At 35.9% G+C, this 21,322-nt stretch overlaps 1 protein-coding gene across 15 annotated transcripts in view; it reads right to left on the bottom strand.

Moving 5' to 3' along the window:
- The window catches only part of LOC115456183 (mitogen-activated protein kinase-binding protein 1), a 98,809-nt gene that overhangs the window by 64,415 nt on the left and 13,072 nt on the right, over nucleotides 1-21,322 (bottom strand). For 8 of the 15 annotated variants that reach the window (XM_037444591.1, XM_037444590.1, XM_037444588.1 and 5 more), the window contains exon 2: nucleotides 4,163-4,745. In XM_037444591.1, coding sequence (XP_037300488.1) covers nucleotides 4,163-4,303 — 141 coding nt within the window. In that variant the 5' untranslated portion in view covers nucleotides 4,304-4,745. Of the gene's footprint in view, nucleotides 1-921; nucleotides 1,276-4,162; nucleotides 4,746-21,322 lie in introns of those variants that run through there. The other 7 variants (XM_037444585.1, XM_037444584.1, XM_037444577.1 and 4 more) reach the window with 4 other exon arrangements.

A 21,322-nucleotide genomic window follows, 5' to 3' on the forward strand; every position in this document is an offset into this window, starting at 1 on the left:
CAGCTTAATGGGTAAAGGTATTACCAGATTATGAGGTATCAATTTAGCAGACGGAAAATAGCAACCAAAGCACATTTAGTGGAACACCCATGATAGTGATTTTGAGGCAAACGGACTGGCATAACTTTGATACATAGAGGTATAGTTTGGTTTGTGCGTTTAGTTTGGTTTCTACCAAGTTACCCTGCAACTGACGGTGACTACGATACAATTTAAATATAATGTCACCCAGAGAGAGATGTTACATATCTAGATGTTTATTAGAGTTATGCCGCCCTACCAAATAGCTTCTTTACCTTCCAGTTATGAACGCAATGTTGAAGAAAGTAGGGCAACATAAAATCATGAGAAACGGGCCTTTGATTTCCTATTACTGAGAAACTGTTGGCTGAAAGGAACTGACTTCTTATGCTTTATGAGTATTTTAGACTTCAAGTATTATCATACTACCTTGACCAACAAATCAATCTATTACATAATTCTTATTCTGTCCTTAAGTTTATCGCCATGTCCGTCAAAAATTCTAGCCCCTAATAGCCAAGGTATGTTTCTCAAATAGAAGACCTCACAGATCATTCGACATGAACCTAGGCCCTTGACGATTACACAACATAAATTCGCTGCCTTAGATCAACGAAGCGAATCGTTCGGCTCGAAACAAATACAGTATCAAATTAGACTAATAAAAAATGATCTTAACTCATATGTCTATTTTCCATCGTCACTGTCTGGCCTGTTTAATGATACCTTCACGCTTCAAAGGACCTTAATCTACAGACCCAGCGGTTAATTATACAATTACCATAATTTAAACTCAATTACACCGCCGCAAATGAGTTGAAGACACAAATACCCGGTAATTGCGTTGACACAGCTCACACCTTACATTATCACTCACACGTTTATTTTAGCCGCTTTTACCATATGAACAATGCTTGATTTTTTCGTTTTACTGTCAATAGCTAAAGCAAGTATTAACACTAGTAACACACACTTTTCTTTACATTTCATAGCAAAACGTGTTTTTACCAACCCTTAAAGTATCTTGCGGTATTTTTTGTCACTTCATAAATTAATCGATTGTACGTGACAAATCGTCTCGTTTTAGGTTAACGATTCTTTGTGGTATTTCACACCATAACCTATGACAATTTGTCCAACACTTTTTTTAGTCGCGACAAATACCCGGTGTTTGTCAACAGTTCATCGACATTTTTGACAATGTTAGCCGCGACACGTGCGCATCGCGCGGCGGCCGGCACATCACTGCTTCCGAACGACGTTGGGGGGAGCCGGAGCGTGTCGTGGGCTGTGGGTCATTTATTGTCTGCTGTCATCTGTTTCGAGATATACTGCGTATGTTAACTTTGAAGGTCGCCCGTGTTGTTGATAATAAACAACTTCGAGTGTAAATACATTCAAAGATACGAAAAGCACTTTAGCACACTTAATAAGTTTAACCTAATCTTGCGTATTGATGATTTGCGTAGGCCTACAACTTCATCGTCCTAGATTTGATGCTCAGCATTCATGACGAGCAATCAATGTTCGTATGTCGATTGGAAAAACATTTGTTATTCTAGAATTAATGGATAACACGACAACTCGTCCCCACCAACGTCATGGGACGGAAATAAGCTCGGCGAAGTAAATGCTCCAGTCGCAAATTAACCCCTTCGTGAATACATGCGTGAGTTTACATTTGTTAACTTCATTTAATAAATAAAAACAAAAATTGGCAAACGTTATTTATGTGTTTACACTTGACTCTAGCTAGAGAATAAATTGGAAGGCTTGATTGGGGTAGCAAGCTGTTGTAATGTTTTGTTATTTGTAATATTGGCAGAAAGTGGGCGAAAGTTCAAGAACTCTTCGTTTATACGGGGACGACAGTGACTACTTCATTATGATGGTACTAAGTGGCTTCCAAATAGAGTACCAACTGGCAGAAGATGACTACCCCAGCTACTCGAAACAATTATGTTGGCCTGATCCAAACCAGATATACAGGTTGATCCAGAAACGCCACATACTTACGTGGGTCTTTATGGTCGATTTTACGCCTTATGTACGGTGTTCGCTATCCGGGAAGATACGAATATCCTACCCCTCTTCCCTTTCCTGATCCCTATTCCTCTCCTTTTTCGTAAGGCCGGCGGCGCATGCATAATTGTTCTGATATTGTGGGTTTTCATAAGCGATAGAAAGATCACTTAATGTTAGATCACCTATTAGCGCATTTACTACTTTATGTTATAAAAAAACTGAGTTATCAATAAGCAATAATGATCAATGTTACCGTCTCTGGTTCTACCCACACGTTGATACAAGTCTTATTTATTTATATTTTATTATGCTGTACTACTATAAAGAAGACAAATTTGTTTATTTACTAATTTAACGTCTGGAAGTAGTGATTTTAAACATTACTTTATCAGTTTAATTTGTTACCTATTATATTGTCTTTTAATCCACCTGTTCCGTATTAATTTACCGGAATAAGCTCTGAAATCCGCTATACATTTTTGCATGAGCATCTAGGGAACGCCCCACACGCCTTTGACATGCACGAGAGCTCTCGAGCTTTGTAAACTGCTCTTTTTCAAGCCTCCGCCTACAGTCTCCCCGGGCGAAATGTTTTCAAAGAAAAATCTTTATAAATAAAAGTGTTGCAGGCTTTTAGGGATTTCATGGTAGGAAATTCTGACGAGGGAATATTCTTTTTAAATAAAAACAGGAGTATCCGAACAAGTAGGTCATCTGATTAGAAGTTCACAATCATCTTTAAAAATTCCAAATTTTCGAAACGGTCCCACCAATATATTTTTTTATTTCTTAGGGTGAATGGGTAGTTGGCTCATCGGAAGTCAAAGAATCATTGTGCTGTAAATTTGCCGAAATGCCTACAAATCCGACAGCCGTCAGATATGATGCACTGACGACACCTCAGATTTTGGGTAGCTTAATTTACTAACTGATAACCACAATACATCTTGATCCAATTTTTATATGAATAGACAATATTGATAAGCCTTTCCACCAACATCCACAACTCTTAAGGAATTGTCGGCTCCGAAGGAACAGTCAGTGCAGTATCTTAAAGAATTGTCAAGGTGTTGTCGGCTCTAGTAACTGCCAGTGCAGTACTGACCTCTATTGCCCACCAGCAGTTAGTCACAGAACAAATATGCCCTCAAGCAGTTTATTACAAAGTTTACGTGTGTTGCGTCAATTAAGCGGCCGCGTCGGTGGCGTGGCATCGGCACAGAATGCAACATTTTACGGCCCGGTTCATTTCTATATTACATTCTTGCATTGTTCGCACATTTACTTAATCACATTGTGATTAAATGTACTAAAGTGAATGAGAAGGATCGAGTTTAAGAACTTTGTTAATCGAGTAATGCCAGTTGGAGGTATTTTTATAAAGATAACAATATTATGTAAGTAATCAATCTTATCTGACTAATATTATAGATGACAAAGATTGTAAAAATGTTTGCATGTTTATTTGTTAAAAGTTAACGCAGGAACAGCTGAACGAGTTTGGATACAATTTGGATTAACAAATTAGCCTACTTTTTATCCTGCTAATTCGCTCCTATAGGAAAATGTTTTTTTTAATGTAATATTTGTAATAGATGGCGTCGTACATGCGGCGCTATGGATTGTTACAGTGCTTCAGGGAGTTTTGTAGAGGAAGTAGCCGCGAGCAACATCTAGTTTTATTAAGATTATATGTTTACGATAGAGAGAGAGAGAGCGGAAATTGGAAGCAGAAAATCGTATATGAACATCAGTTCCCGAGTTATTTTCTAAGAAGTTCATCTCAGGGATTATATCCGGCACGAATCCAACTCTCCCGATCTGACTCGCGCAAATGATCAACAATTTACTAAGATGGTTAGATCAATTTATAAAGTGAATAACCCTTTTGTCCAATAGGAAAGAGACATAAAAACTATTTAAATATCCATTGATCATTATATCGGATGATAATAATTTTCTAGAACATGTAACATTCGTTAGGGACTTAATTCCTATCATTATTATAATTTATAATTCAAAATTTAGAGTTTCGCTTTTTCGTCTGAATTCTTAATTTCACAAAAATAACATAAGTTGAAGTTGCGATAGTTAAAAAATATTTTTGAATACTCACCCTATCGGTTATTGCCTCTTCCATTTTCCCGCGCTTGAGTCCCGGGGCGCGCACCACATTTGCCGGTGGCGCCACCACGCTCGAGTGCGGCGGCGCTGCGGAACCGCCGCCTGAGCCCACCGGTATGAAACCGGCCTCCATCTCAACCACGCATTCTCGCCTCTAGATCACAGATGGCGCTTAACACAATTATTTTATAAATACTAAATACTACAATCAATTCACCATTGCACGTAAACACGTAAATACTATTTCTAAATTTTTTACACTTAAAAAAACACTGATCAATTCACTGTATGCAATTATGGACGTATGCTGTGTCACTAGCCATTTTCTGAGGAACTGTCCCGTATTTGAGCACTGTGGAATTTATGCGAACATTTTGAGCATTTTCATGAACGGAATGCCGGATATTTCGTATTTTTAATCATTTATCGATGTTCGTAATCGAATATTTTCACGTAATCATTTGCGTAAATCGCTATCACAACGTCGAAAAACACTCGCGACGGTGGCCGGTCGCGTTCTGCATTTCGTGTTGTCGGTTGTCGTAGTTATCTCGTGTCCCGCTCACACCCATAACCTGCGAAAGAAATGGCGATATCAATTGGCGATCAACGCGAAATCAAAACAGGTTACACATGCAGGTACACATTTTTTTATTATCAAAACATCAAGGTTGTTCAGATTATCAATGTTTCGCGCTAATAGGGTTTTATTTAAACATTCTTGAACATTCCGGTATAGCGCGCACGTGAAGCGACCGTCCTTCGCGTGACTAGAATACGCGACGAAAAATGGCGCCAAACGGGTAATGCGAAAAATTTACGCACATTAAATTCTTTTTGAGTTATTTTTATTGATTGCCTACTCAAGCCTCAAGCTTTATTTATTTCTGTCATTGAAATATGTATTTTGTGGGATTACTTACTTATATATTCTAAGTTTTATGATATGGGTGGCACGATAGGTTATTTGACACGCGTACAAAAAAATATTTATTAACATTTATTTTCTATTTAATGTACTTTTAATACGTTAATTCATTACAAAGAAATATACATTGTTTCCATAGAAATATAGCATTTTTTATGTAGTAAAAAACAAACCTTATATATCAAACCTATATTACATACAAAAGTATTAGCGATATATTTTCCTAGGAAAAGAACTTTCTGTTTTATTCCACATTTTTAAGATGTCCTGTCACGCGACGAATAAGAATATCTATTCGTATTAGCATTCGTTGCAACACCATAAGAATGTTTACGTTCAAAAATATTCCATGAATACGGAAGAGTCAGAAATAAACCACAAACAAAATACAACTACGATTTTATTCTGGTTGTATGTTTTGTGACACATTGTGCAATAAATATACTTAATATGAGAAAACTCGATTAAGTGCTAAATACCACGCATAAAGAAGGGAACGTATAGTTTTTCGTATGTATTGAAATTTTATACAATATTTATGTAAACATTTATTATGCAACATTTTTTATATAAAAATATGAATCTAATACCACAAAGTCAATTTATTTTCTCTGGCGCTAACATCTTTAAAGGTTTCGACGTAAATCCGAGCAAAAAATGTAAAATTCTAAACGTTTTTCTAAGTAATACTAAGAAATGGAAAATATATTTGTAAAAATGTTCTTAATCACACTTCGACTTAGGCGAAGTAGGCTTTATAAATCTCGGCTTTACCTAAAAACCATAATTTCTTAAAACCGAATAAATTATGTCATTTTAACATTTCTTTGACGAAAATATTTAAAGTCGATGTATTTTTAGACGCTGTTATAAACAGTTACGCGACATTAATAACTGGTTGGAAACAACACGTTATGAATGCACGAATCTGCACGCTAATTAATACTCTTTCTTATGTATAAACGGTATTCTATAGCGTCATTTAGTAAACACCTGCAAACTTACAAAAAAAGAAATAAATTAAAGGAAAGCTCGCCTTCGGATGTCATTACAGTTTTTATACGGTTTTGTAAAAATCTCATTGCTAAATAAACATGTTGTGTAAGTAATAACCTAACATGAATATATTACTGTGCTTTTTTTTTTTTTTTTTTACGTAGGTAAATCGTCAGTTGACTATCTCCGGCCTTGGGATGGGCGGGAGAGCGTGTCAGACTTTTACTGACTAAGAACCTACGGTGTTCCCATCCTTTGCCTATGTGCCTAGGTCCAAGATCCGGTGGCATTGAGACCTAGGCAGGCACATATTACTGTGCTTTAGTTGTATTTTGTGCTTATTCCAGTCAAAAATAATCTATAACCATTCCATATAAAACCTTTTCATACTATTTTATGTAAGTGACTAGGGCTGCCATCACCTAAACTGCCGACGCCGGATAAACACGGCAAAAATCCAGGACATTTGGGCGAAATATTGGTGTTACACCCGGATACTTTTAAAAAATCCTGTCAGACGTCCCCGTCCCCCCCCCCCCCAACGTCTTTCAAACTAGGACAAATCCGAGGAATTCCGGACGGGTGGCAGCCCTACTCGTACCAATACTCCTGGTACTGACACCATAAAAAGCTATAAAGCCACGCACTTTCACTCACACGCTAATTCTATAATTATCAACACGCCTTGTTTTTACATATATACAAAGAAGTTGCGTGTCCGCCGTTGAGTAACTCGTACAATATTTGCATAGACCGTGGTCTCGTAATGTGAATGTTTTTGTAATACACAAATGTGGCAACGTGTCTCTGATTTACCACATTGATGGGCGAGAATTTCTAGTTCTCGAGGAGATATCGCTGACTCGCTTTGACAAGGTCCTATTGTAATTTTATTTATATTGGAACAATTTTATTAAAAATTTTCATGTTGGTAAAAATTAGAAAATAATAATTCATGGTTCCCCTTTTATACAGGGTCATTTTGTAACCCTAGACTTAAATTTAACTGCGAGAAAGTCATCTTGAAAGAAGCAGTTTACTATAAGTTACTCTAACCTAAGGTCAAAAACAAAAAAGTAAAATTTTCAAACAAAATAAATATTCAAATAGTCATTTTATTTTTACACACCCTTTAGTCACTACTACTATACTAGAATTCGTCGGAGCGGCAACATCGCACACAGTCATTGATAATATTATGCTCACGCACACAAACAAGTGATGCACACTCGGAGCGCAAGGGTAGTTCGTCGCACCGCGCGCGCCGCGCCACAACCGAACAGCTGATGTCGGCGCTTTAACTACCTAGGGTTTTGTGTCGTGCCACATCCCTCAATCAACAATTAGACCAGCAGCGACGACGCTACGCCGACGTTACAGAAAGACACATACCTAAACATCATTATCATCATCAGCCACATAAAGTCCACTGTTGAACATAGGCCTCCCCTAAAGATTTCCAGACGGACCTGTCGAAAGCTGCCTGCATCCAATGTGTTCCCGTGACGTTCATCAAGTCGTCTGTCCACCTTGCAGGTGGACATCCAACACTCAACATAAACATCACGCACTAATCATCACATTTCATTAGAACAATATTTTCTATGCTCAAACTATCATCATAAGCAAACGACATTAATCAAACAACCACAACTGCATAAGTTAGGTACACATAACACATGATTTTTGTAATTTTAAAGTGGTTTCAATCTTTTAAATCAAAACACACACATTCTAATGTCGGTAGTTCATCCATTTTAGTAGATAAGTAGGAATAATAAATACGTTTAACGGTTAGATTATAACACTCATAACAATAAAATATCATTCTGCAAGTCTGGCAATTCACACGAACAATTAATAACGAAGTTACAATCTTGATAATAATTAGGTAATGTGATAGTTTGAGGTAAAAATGTCGAGCGACGGGATGCGTCAAGGCGCGGCGCGGCGTCCCAATAGGTATCTTAACATGTTTTCAAAATAGTAAATGCGTTTACCAATACCTAATGAAGATTTGTAGATTGCTTGTTCCTTTAAAAGTTGTTTCATACTTCAAAGTATTTTTAATACAGTTAATTTGTAACTGCCTCGGTGCCGCAGTTGTTGTACGGATGCTTTGCTAAGGTCACGGGATCGAATCCCGGATCGGACAAAATGATATTGGATTTTTCCATTCAGTACCTATCGCAAATTCATAAATCCACATTAAAATCGTAATGACAGCCTCCGATAGAAACATAATCAATAGATTGTGATTAGTTCAGTTTCGCGTACGCGTCAACGATGCAACTTCGCGATTGTAAAATATTCAAAATGACAAAAAATATTTCTAAAAATAGACTCAATTTTATACGAGTTAAGGTTGTATTTAGGGGACCACTTTAAATTTCTTTGTGCCTGACCGACCAACACGCGACACACGAGTTTAGCGAATTCCAAAGTAGCGGCAAGGGTCAAGTAGTGTTGCCTGATGTCCGGATTTGCGCGGGACGTCCCGATTTTCAGAGTTCTGGGGACGTGACCCGTTTTGCAGCAATAAAATTATTAAAACCATTCATTCATCACTGTGTTGAGTGCGACAATGCAATCAAAATAGCACATATCACATATCTCACTAGCGCTGAACGTACAGTTTTGTTTTATTCTCTTGCTTAGAGATGCGACTACCCGGCGATCTGTGCTTTGATGTTAAAACAGAAATCCAATTTAAAACGCAACTTTAGCATGACTTGCAGTGATATTTTTTGTAAAACGAAATACATAAAACTTAAATTTTAAAAAAATACTTGCTTTTTTATGTCCCGATCCATAACACTAAATCTCGATTTTTTTTACCTTCTTGATTTTAAACAAATTGACCCTGGCAACACTAGTCTGCAGGTACACGATATTTGACGAGCCAGAGTTTTACAACTAACACGTGCCCTCGCAGTGTTACCAAACTTTTTTTTATTATTACCTTATTGTGCAATATCTTGTTTATTTTATACCCTGTATGCCTATTGAAAATGAATGACTGAATCCAAAATCTCTATTATACTTTATTACTTAAAATAATGTTTCAAAAATACTAAAATATTGCTGTGTATTATTTTAATTAGGTAGACTTTTCATTAATCATTTCATCATAAATCATTACTTATTTTATTTTGTAATACAATTGTGTGTTAAATCTGTTAGAACATCATGTAATAAAAAAATCTAATCTCAGATTTTTTGAAATACTGTGTCGTTTTAGCAAGCTTTTTGGTAAAAAGTTTATACTGACAACACTGCGAGTTTAGGCGAGAAAGAGTACGACTATTGTATTGAATAATCGCGCGCTCTTCGGACTCGGTCAAAGACTCGGACGCATTGCCATAGTGAACCTATCTAGCAAAGAAATGGTACAGAAAGCATAATATGACGTTCGGTAATGTGTACGTAGTCTTCTTTTAGGTATCATGACAAACCGAAATATTAATATTGGAATTAAAATAAATGTCGGAATATCATGTAGAATCTAAAAAATACGATACCAATAGATTTAAATCTTGTAACTTTAGTAATTATGTAGGTAACTTTTTTGGTAAGAAAACTATTTTATTAACGAAAATAACGTTTATAATTAACGAAATATTTTTGTAGTAATTAATTATTGACTCAATGAACTGCTGCAACCAAGTCAGTGAACGTATTGGGAGTTCATTTGTAAGCTGACCTTCTGAACCCTATAGGTTCGGTAATAATATCATCAGCTGTGACGTAGTTCATTCACTTCAGTTAAGCGCGCTAAGAGACAGCGTGATCAAAAAACCATAAATCTAAAATCGGGATTATTAACGTAAATATTCGTTACTTATGAATAATCTTTTGCACGGTGTTAGCAGAGGTCACCACGAACCTGTGGTTTCATTTAGTAACGCAATGTCGAAATGACCCTGTATACCTACAATAAAAGGAATTAAATAAATACAAAAATATCAAATAAACCTTATTAAATATTTTTACTGAAAAAAGGATAGAATCATGTGATATATGTAATTCAATTTGTGTACAAAATATAACATAGAACCTTGTAATAGTGAATCACGATATATTTCTCTTTATACATTTGTATGACGAAACTAGTCAGACGCTCGTCTTTTAAAGACCTTTGAATTACACATTACATAACACTACACTAGTTTAATATCTCCGAGACATCAAATGTTACCTTAGTCACAAAATGCACAATATCCCTGACTACATACAATGTCTTTGTACAATTAATTCTAGTGGCGTCAAACAAAACTCGACCATTGCTGCTTGATTCAAATATACATGGCAAAAGTCTCAACTCAGACGGTCTCTCACATCGGAGACCTGCCGGCCTAGCATGCGCACGACGACAAAATTTTGTCGACACATTTTCTCGTGATTTTGTCGTTTATCTCTATATGTCTACCGACACTAACATGCGCGCTCATTTTCTCGACTTGTCACGAGAAAAGTAGAGAAAAATTAATGTTTTATTAATCTGTGGTATTTTTGTCTACAAACCCTAACATGAGCAAATAATTTTATCGTTTTTTGACACATGTAAACGAGATATTTGTCTTCTTTGATATTGTACGAAGAGATAAACCGAGAAAATTATCAATTTAATTTATTCGTTAAAACGCGATGGTGGTATCTTACTATAGTAAAATAATATCGATATACGACAAACGAGAGGCGTGTAAAGTGGAAAGAAGACATATTATACTTAATTGATTTATGATATCCCTTTGCTACAAAACGAATGGCATTGTATATTAAAGAAAAGTTTGCTCCCGATTTGGAGTCTCAAGCCAAAGGCATAGCCGTCCGTTTAAAGGTAATTGAATATATTTATTACATACTTAATTACATAAGTAGCTGAGTTTAATATCAATTGAAGTATTTTGATTTATAGATAATGGAATCATTTTTATTTTGTAGGTGAGACGCGTGAATTTTACGTACAAGGTATGTTAGGGCTCTTAGATTGTACCCATATAAAAATATTACCTCCTAATGAGCCACAAAGTGCACAATATCAAAAAATGAGGAAGGATGCCTGCAACACCAAGGTTCAACTGGTAATGTACTATTAATTAATTATTAGAGTTAATAGAAATAAAAATGAATGTACTTTGAGAAATATCTTCACAATTAATACATAGCGTGTTACCTTTCATAAAAATGAAATTAGTGTGCCAACTAGTGAGGTAATAAGAGCTATTTAATCAGATTAATTGCAGTTTTAATTTTGTTTATTTTAATACTACAAATACAAATGAGTAACTTGTTTTACCATAATGTATTGCAAAACTAGTACCTATATGTTACCAAAAAAATGTCACATTATGGATTCAAACAGCAAAACTCTTAATGTGAATGCCGGGTATCGGAGAAGATACTATTACTATGCAACTTAACAATATGAACAAACAATATCTTGCTTTATTTCTTTATTAAAAACTTCATTTACACTGATTGTATACTGATGGACTTAACAATAATGGATATATGGTTATACACTGTTTCAAATAGTTGTTTGACTATATTATTTTACCACTGGTACAACTTCATATTATATTACTATTGTTAAGTAACTGTAGGTAATGCAGTATTTTATGTTACAGTGTTCCAATGGAGGAAACTATTATAAATGACCATCATATGTGAGAAGAACCTGTACAATTATCAGTACCTGCAAGTGTCTCACAAGCAGGATGACCTCAATTATAATAAATAGATATTTTCCTATGTAAATAATGTATATTTTATTATATTCACATTTTAAATATCAAGATAGTTTTCATTATTACAACAAAATCTTCAACACAAATTTAGGCAACAATAGAATATTTCATAATAACTTGTTATACAACAAATTTCCTACAATTACTGTAATGAAATACTATGAACACTTACAAGAAACAGAAATTGCACTCTCAAGTAATTGCTGCAGTTTACTTATATTATTAATTTCCTAAACCAACAGAACAAGAACACAACAGAACAGAACCAAATTTCCTAACATACAGATGTTTTATCTAGTGTATAAATAAAGATACCTAACGAAATATATATACATGATATTAAGTATTTAAAAATGTAGTTTTTCTTAAAAACTGGTTATAAAAATACATATTTTCATTAAAGTATTAAGTTCAAACCGAGCAACTAAAAAACTTTTTGGGAGTAGTATTTGTTAAGCTCTTCAACATGGGGTTGACTGCTGGGCTGGGGACATTCCAATGAATGTAGAGGCACTTGATTCACGGAACTAAAACAAAAAGAAAATATATACTTAGTTCATATTTTAATAAACACTAATACTAAAAAACATCAATTACCATCGAATAAGAACAAACTTGAGCTTTGTGGCTGCAAAGTTCAACTTACAACATTGGTGTTTTGCTAATAAGGTTATTGTTTCACTATACTTACATCAATTGGGTATTTTGTGAGGCCCAAAGCCACAGCCATCTCCTTCCCGATTGGACTACTGATTCCATTAGGCATTATGGTACATAGTTCTCACGGCGGGGCGTAGAAACCCAAGGTAAAGTCCGGCTTGGGCACCATATACTCGTACAAATAATTGTCTTATTAGATTTTATTTGATTTGTGGCTTGTTACTTCGTACTCCAAAATAGGGCGGAGCTGTTATTTTGTGTTAGAATCCTTATTATATTGTAAAATATTATTATTAATTTTGAATTTGTTTACTTATTTACGTTTTTTATTTACATTATGCTCTTTGTTATGACATAAACTGTCACATAAAACGTCAAAAACGTAATTGGATCATAGATCTATAAAAATTGAATGAACTAAAACCATTGTAGCTATATTAGAAAATAAAATGTTTAGAATATATATTTCAATGGGCAACATCGGTTTGTCTTCACGAGTAAACTTATGTCTTCAACGAGGAATTTGTCGATCGTGGTGCGCATGTTAGAGAAAACGAGATATTTATCGACATCGACAATTTGTCTACTCTCGTTCTCGAGATATCTCGTGATGCGCATGCTAGGCCGGCAGCAAAGACTCGTCGTATTGCCATATCCTTAAATTTTCGTAACACCAGTTAACGTTAACTTTCATTGAGTATCGGATCGCGGTTACGAGGCGCCGACACACGATACGCGCACTACACGCGCCGATGCACATTACTGGCTCATTCATGAAATATATTATAATGCTTATTAGTATTACATTATGCGCTGGTTTCGATCACCACGATCTATTTCTATGACAATAATTTAGATGCAACATGAAATTTTTAAATGTACCAGAATGTGTAAATGTTAGCAGTCTACTTTTCACGCATGCGTCACAAATAAGTCGTAGTTATAGGAAGTAAAGAAAATGTTATGAGGTAACAAACATAAAAAAATTACAGTTGAATTAAAAACCTCCTCTTTTTTTTAAAGTCGGTTAAGAATATTATTACCCAGAATGATTATTTTATATTTTAGAGAAAAACCTATAGTAACTGAGTTTTTGGCTTGTATGGGAACACCTTAAAAAAGGTTTATAATACTTTTTACATGACTCCAAGCGCGGCCTTCATGGCACATTATCATTTAAATGTCAAAATATTATTCACACGTTCGCATTAACATTATACACGTAATTTCCGCGTACGTACACAGTTTTTAGGGCTTTCACATTAAACACATATAAGCTCACTGTATTCTAAAAAGGGTAGGTAGTGAACTGAAACTTCCCCGAGTTAAAAACCATGACGTGATACCATATTTTTTGTTTGAATTACTTCAATTAAACGTGCAAATTTCAGTGCAATCTAATAATAACGACAAATCAATACAATGCTGATTCTCTCACCAGCCTTGCAGCTATTATTATACCGTATACACCGGCTGAGTTCGAAAGGTCACGTTCGGCCGAAATTGGTTTAATCCCAGATGGGAAGATAACAAACTCAGTGACAAATGACAAATTGATTGGGTTTAATAATAAAGAAAGGGCCTAACTTATGTAAGATATTAAAAAACTAGTAACTCGAGTTTACATAAAAATTGCAGACAGCAAAGTTTTAACCTGAACACTTATACGATAATACTTAGCACAGACCAATTTAATAACGAATGGGCCTAATTTATGCAAGATATTCAAAAACTAGTAGTTCCAGTCTACATAAAAAATGCAGCAAAATTTAAACTTGATCACTTATACGATAATACTTAGCACAAACCAAAACATGTTCTGGTAAGTAATGTAAATTAAATAAAACTAGAGCAATCTAGCACTAGAAAGCTCACTTAGCATGTAAAACTTGCAAAACCACACTTTTAAACCAATGTTGGCCTTTAAGTGTGGCTTAATTCCGGCAGAAGGAGAGTTTACACTTTACACCTTTGCTGGTATTTGTATAATTGAATATGCAATTTCGAAAAGGCCTCCTGTCCGAAATTGTAAATAGTTCAGGAAATGCAAATACAGGAAATGTACATTTCTCGATATAGATCCAGAAATTATATTTATGAGATGTCTTTTCGAAATTGCATATTAAATTACCATTTAAAGTAATATATTGTTGTATACAATAGCGTGTAAATCAATAAGAAAAGAGACCAACTAAAGGTCCGACCTTCTGTAGCCGGCCATAATTATGTCGACGCGTATTTCCTTGGCCAAAGTGTACTCGTAACTTCATAAATAAAATTGGCTAGATAAGTCACGTAAGCATGCATCAAAGAGCAGAAGCACGACTTTCAGACCCAGTTTTAATTCGAGTTAAATATGCCTGTCTAGTTTCTACGGTCGCCGTGGCCGAAATCGTATAAGAAGACATCTTTAATTGTTTGTGTTTAAAATTGTGCCTACATAAAACCTTTTTTCTATTCAACATTCACAAATAGTTCCAAATATGCCTTAAAACCTCATCAGCGAACTATAAACTCCTCACTCACAGTTTGTTAATCCGCTAAATAAACACCAGCGGGGTGGATTGCAATCCGACTGAAGCCAATTGCAACTCGGAAATTGAATTGTTCAACGTGTTTCATCCGATCGGGATTATTTCAATATAACTTTTTAATTGGGTCGGATTTACGGACGATTTGTGGTGATGGTTTTTGTTTAATTGAAAAGCGAGTGGAGTTTGGCTCTAGTCTATGCTAATCGATGGGTAAAGACCACGACTACTAATAAAGCTTGACTCGTGAGATTAGATTATAAGCCATGCAGTACCCAGTTATTACACTAGCCATATAATCTTCTCGGTGGCGTAGTTGTATTGCACGTCCGGTACAATAGCGCTCTGAGGTCCTGGGTTCGAATCCCGGGTCGGGCAAAGTGATATTTGGGTTTTTCTGCTCAGTATCAGCCCGGAGTCTGGAATTTGTGCCCGATATGGCGATAGGCTCGCCCCTATCACATCATGGGACGGAACATACTAGGCGAAAAGTGGGTGCCCTAGTTGCGCCTCTGCATACCCCTTCGGGGATAAAATGCGTGATGTTATGTATGTATGTATGTAAATAATCTTCTACAATCTAATACAAAAATTAGAAGTAGAAATTTAATATAAAATAATATACCCAGAAGCATTTTCGTTGGTGGTAGGATATGTTTTATATCAACCCGGATAGCGACCACCGTACACAAGGAGTTAAAACCCGCCGTAGTGGCCTACGTAAGTGTGTAGCGTTCTGAGATCAGCCTGTGTATATCCGATTACAATAGGCCGGTATAATTGTGTCGACTGTCGAGGAGTAATCATCTCCTGACAGTCGAAATTCCATTTGACCCCACTCCACTTACAATCAGGAGCAGTAGGGTTTTTATGCCGTAGACGTTCAAAAAAAGGCACTCGCATAGAGATCTAAGACTTAATACCTACAGAACTAAACTAAACTATTAACAGGCCTACAGAAAACGGAACCAAGAATATCCTACACGACTTCGTACATTTCGTATTACGGTAAATTACAAAACAACACACGGGTATGCTTTGAAACCTCCAAGTACATGATCTTTGAGGCATGCATATTCATACAATTTACACAATGTCAAACATGTCGCTAGAACTTGCGTGGCGAGCTTGGAATGGTATATTTTCGTACGGTTCTGTCCAAAAAAAGATTACACTGTATATATGCTATCCTATATTTTCCCGTTTCTCTTATATCCATCCCATGATTGTAAGAGATTGCATTGAATGATAATACCTCCATTCGTATTTTGTACTAATTATAATTCGCTGGTGTACTAAAATTTATAAATTATTACCCTATTGAAGATCATACGGTATGACGCGTGATTTTCATCAATAAGCTGATATTCTATATGCAACTAAGAGAGACCTGGAACTTAAAGCCGCAAAGTAACTCCAATGTATAATACTGGCAGCTTTTCACGAACAATGTAGGATCCTATTTACCCGATATCATAAAAAATATATTTTGAATTTAGAACGATCGCGTCGACTAGGCGCCTTCGACGAGGCTGTAATCTTCAGAAATAAACCCTGATAAAAGAAATATGAGATTGCATTGTTACTTCATTGTCTAGACAGTTGTATTTCTCGGAGCATGCGTTTGAAAAATATTGATGAACAGGTAAAGCAATGGTTTAAAGGCGACGTTATGAGGAACCCAAGAAGTGCGCAACAGGCCCCTTCAAATGTAAAGTTGATGTTAATTTTAAATGTTTTGTCACATAGTCGCTTGACATGGCCGACTATTAGTGTTGTGCGGAAATCCATATGTATGTTCTCTTCATACTAATAGAACGAATTAATTAACGAGATTTAGACAATATGGCTTTAAAATAATACTATTGTTTCAGTACATTAAGATTATACAGAGTACAGTATACTGATATTGGGTAAAAAAAATACAAGTCACGCTCAGATAACTCTTTTATTCTTTTATAATGTATGTATCTCATAAAACATTTTTTTTTATCGTTTTGAATGACAAGACGAGCTTGCCGTTCGCGTGATGCTAAGCGATATGACCGCCCATAAACAATAGAAATACCATCCAACACCTTGAATTACAAAGTATTGTTTGGTATTCCACTGCGCTCGCCATCCTGAGACATGAGATGTTAAGTTTTATTATGTCTAGTAGTTACATTGGCTACAATGTCCTGCAAACCGGGCATAACAGTGACTACACACTGCTCCTTGGTGGCAGAATAGACATTGCAGCGATACCCAAGTGGACTCTCACAAACGAAAGACCTACCACCCGCAAATTAAAATCAAAATCGTCACACGGAAACATCTCGAAACTATACTTCATTTCATAACCATCCGCTGAGAAGCATACAAGTCGACTTAGCTAATCCTCTCATTAACCAATAGCAAAAACGTAGAAGACGATTCTCACCAAGGTAGTATCTTCACAATATATTTATATGTCCCAGAATATTATATTATTCTTGCTTATTTAAATTGATTTATCTCTATATTTATTCTTGCTGAGTTAATAGATCTAGTATAGAATAGACAAATGCAATTATAAAGTATCACATCTCTAGCGAGCGACCTTCACCCGAGCATGTCGGTGATGCGGGCACAAGGCGACCATCACGGACGCTTGTAAATGGGGGCTTGTTTCAACATAAAAACATGTATGTATTGTGTAGTCACTTCGCCGCGGCGAGGTAAAATAATAGTATGACTTTATATTGATCTAATCTATACATATATATAAAAATGAATCCCTATTTCCCTTGGTCACGCCATCACGCGTGAACGGCTGGACCGATTCCACAAAATTTTTTGTTGTTGTGTTTATTATTGTTAAGAGAAGGTTCTTATGAAAGAAAAAAATCAAAAAATTGCGCGGAAAATTAGAAAATTTAAGAAAACTTAACGACAATATTTATTTTACATAACTGTCAGTGGTTTGAAATAACTGTCAGCGATCGACAGAATGCGCGCGTGCATACATAGTTAAGACAGGACAACGTCTGTGGAGTCAGCTAGTATAAAACGTAAAACAATCAAACCTCTTACGGATTCCATCAAAATTAACCCGTGAGGTAGCTGAATGTTTGCCGGCAAACATTGACAGCTACGCGTGTGACGGAAAAATAACCTTATTATGTAGTATATATGTAGTATATAAGGTTATAATCCCGTGACACACGCAAATGTCATGTAGCTGTCTTGGCTCGCCGGCGATTCACGAGAGACCAAGAGTTAAATGAACACACTTTATACCGAAAATACACACAATATATTTTTTTTATTTATGCATAATATATGTTATACGGCGACAGTCCCAAACCTCTTTTTATTTCTAATTTGGTTCAACTAATATATAATAGTTATGTAACTCGATTATAAGCATTTTCTCAAAGCATATAGAAGATTTACTACATACATAGGTATGTGTCGATACGTCATTTATATATGAAAACGAAATTTTGCACAAAAAGGCCGGCAATCGTGTATAAAAGAAATGAGTTCATGATGCACAAAGATTGGAACAGTGTGGCGACTTGAGAATCGTACCCAGTCTCTTCCGCTTATTAACGCCGTGTCACTACTACATCAATGGAACAATTCTACTTTATTTTACAAAAAAGAAGCATCACATAATATATGAATATGTAAACAAACTCAGAATCCCAGCTATTTTTACCATTAAATCGGTAGAGTCAAAGTATATTTCTGTGTGCACAGTCGGAAAACTTTTACAAAATTATTAACACCGTCGTATTCAACTTATCACCGAACAACTTGTATCCGTATGACAATTTACGAAACGCAACAAACAATTTTGTGCAGGCAAATGAGTTGTCAGGGATATTCTGGACTACTGCCAATGCAATGTTACTCATGATCCCTAACTTAGACCAGAAATTAACGTTTATTACTTAATAAATTGGGGTACCGAGTAGGTTCCCTACCAGGAGTATGCTGGTAGCACATTTTTTGTACTAAGCTGAAGCCGCATTATGTAGAAAAGAACCAGTCTAAGGGCTGTATTAATGTTTTACGTAAAAAAGAACCAGTCTAAGGGCCGATTTAATAGATGCTATTCAGTATTGCTCTGAAGTGTGATCTCAAGAGAGACGCTGTAAGTTGCAAACAGCATCTCAATATATTTGTTATTTAATTAATAGATATTAACGATATCTCAAGAGCTATCCTAAGTACAACATGTAAAGGATTTTGGCTTTTGTTTGATTTGAGTTTTGTTTACTAAACTGTGACTCAGCTAAACATGAGCTATTGAACGACAGCTCAGGTTTCGTTTATTAAATAGTCCAATACTTTCCTTTTTTTTATACGAGACAATGTAACCCCCACTGCATCTAATGATAAGTGGAGTGGGGTCCAATAATATGTCGACTGACGAGAAATGATTACCTCTCGGCAATCGATATAATTATGCCGGCCTGTTGGAACTTGATATATAAATAAAGGCTGACCCTGGAACGCGACACACTTCAGAGGGCCACTATGGCGAGTTTGACCACGTTGTTTACGGTGGTACTATCCAAGTACTACCAGCAAAGTATACTTAAGATCCTATTCAAAAGTAATATTAGTTTATCAAAGAGGACCAAAGTGAATCGTTCCGTTGTTCTAGACTGAACCAGCGGATATTAGTTATAATGGGCCAGCATCGTTTTGACGATTGCCGACGAATAAGTCTCACATGAGACGACTTTATATTCAGAGTTCGGACTATTGTGTTCACTATGAAGAATAATATCAAAACGCAATGTTGCTAATATTGTTGTATCTCAATATTAGCCATCACAACGGCCCTATGTCAACGCACTGCGGAGGCTGCCATGCCTTGCCTTGCCATGACTTGTTATCACAGCTTCACTCCGTTCTTAGATAAAAAACGTCTATGAATAAGAGGGTAAGTCTTTAAAGCGCCGTCATATAAATTACAACTATCATCAAAATACAAACGATCGGAACATCTTACACCGTTCACTTAACCTACTGATCTCTAAACGCGAATCTCAATCATTAAAAACTGTACAAAAATATTAATCTCGAATCGATTGCGGGCTTGATTCCGACTCGGATATCGTTAGGGTTGTCACGTTACGTAAAATATATTAAGTTATATTAAAAATTAAATGGCAAATATACTTCTTGTTAGCTTGATAATTTAATGAATTCGTTGTGAACCGAGTTTTAGACCATACATATTTTATATGTCATTCTGAAATAGAAACACTTTAGAGTAGTAGCAGATACATTTTCAAAAGTAAAAGCTCTACCTTATGCACGATATGATCGACATAGACTCGCCACCCACACAGTCAGATATAACCCAAGCGAAATGCACTGACCTTCCCTTCAGGGATCAAAGCATTGGCTTATAAAAGCATGTATTAAAATATCAATAAATATTTATAAGCAAGGGTAAACCTAGAGCATATCATAGCGTGGCAGCCCTATTCATGGTCAATTTGCCACAGAGCCATTGTGTGCGACTCGCTCCATTTGACGAGGCTTGGCGGATCTACGGCCCTGGCTTCACGTTGTTAAGACGACCGGGAAGATTCTCTTATAACAGGGAGTGGTCCAATTCGAAAGAACTAAAACAGAACTAGAACTCATTTACGAAGGATAGACACAGCGCAATCATTTTTGTATTTCTGAAAAATGTTAGTGTTTTGACAAAACAATAATGTTAATTGAATAATGAATAACAAATTATATACGAATACACCCGAAAATCTAACATTTAGACTTGACAATCACTCCTAATTGTATGTCTTGCGTGGAGAGTGGCTGCCAGGAACTTTATCACAACACTCAATACTTTCAATTCACGAACTCCACTCTGCTCAGTACCAACTAAGCCCAACATAACTACCGGCAATTTTATTAATTATGTAATTTATTTGAAACACGACCTTACTTACATACTGCTTGGTTTCCAGACTTAGCCACACCTGCATAGGAAAAACAAACTACTAATCAATAATACTTATGAAAACCAATAAAATTTCCCGTATGACACTACAATCAGTACATAAAAATGCGCAAGGTATGTGCGTATACAAACAATAACGCTGCGGTGAGCGCACAATGGAAGGATACCACTATACAAACCCTTAATGCCGACATCTTAGGATTACGATCCAGTCAATGTTGCATGCTAACAGCGCTATTAGTGTCTGGATCATGGACTTTAAGCGTAACGTGTGATGTCTGTGGTCCGCAGTCCGCACGCGCTGTTTACATGAGGATAGGTGATCGTGTGTATG

This window comes from Manduca sexta, chromosome 28, assembly GCF_014839805.1.
Source record: "Manduca sexta isolate Smith_Timp_Sample1 chromosome 28, JHU_Msex_v1.0, whole genome shotgun sequence".
Classification (NCBI taxonomy): Eukaryota; Metazoa; Arthropoda; class Insecta; order Lepidoptera; family Sphingidae; genus Manduca; species Manduca sexta.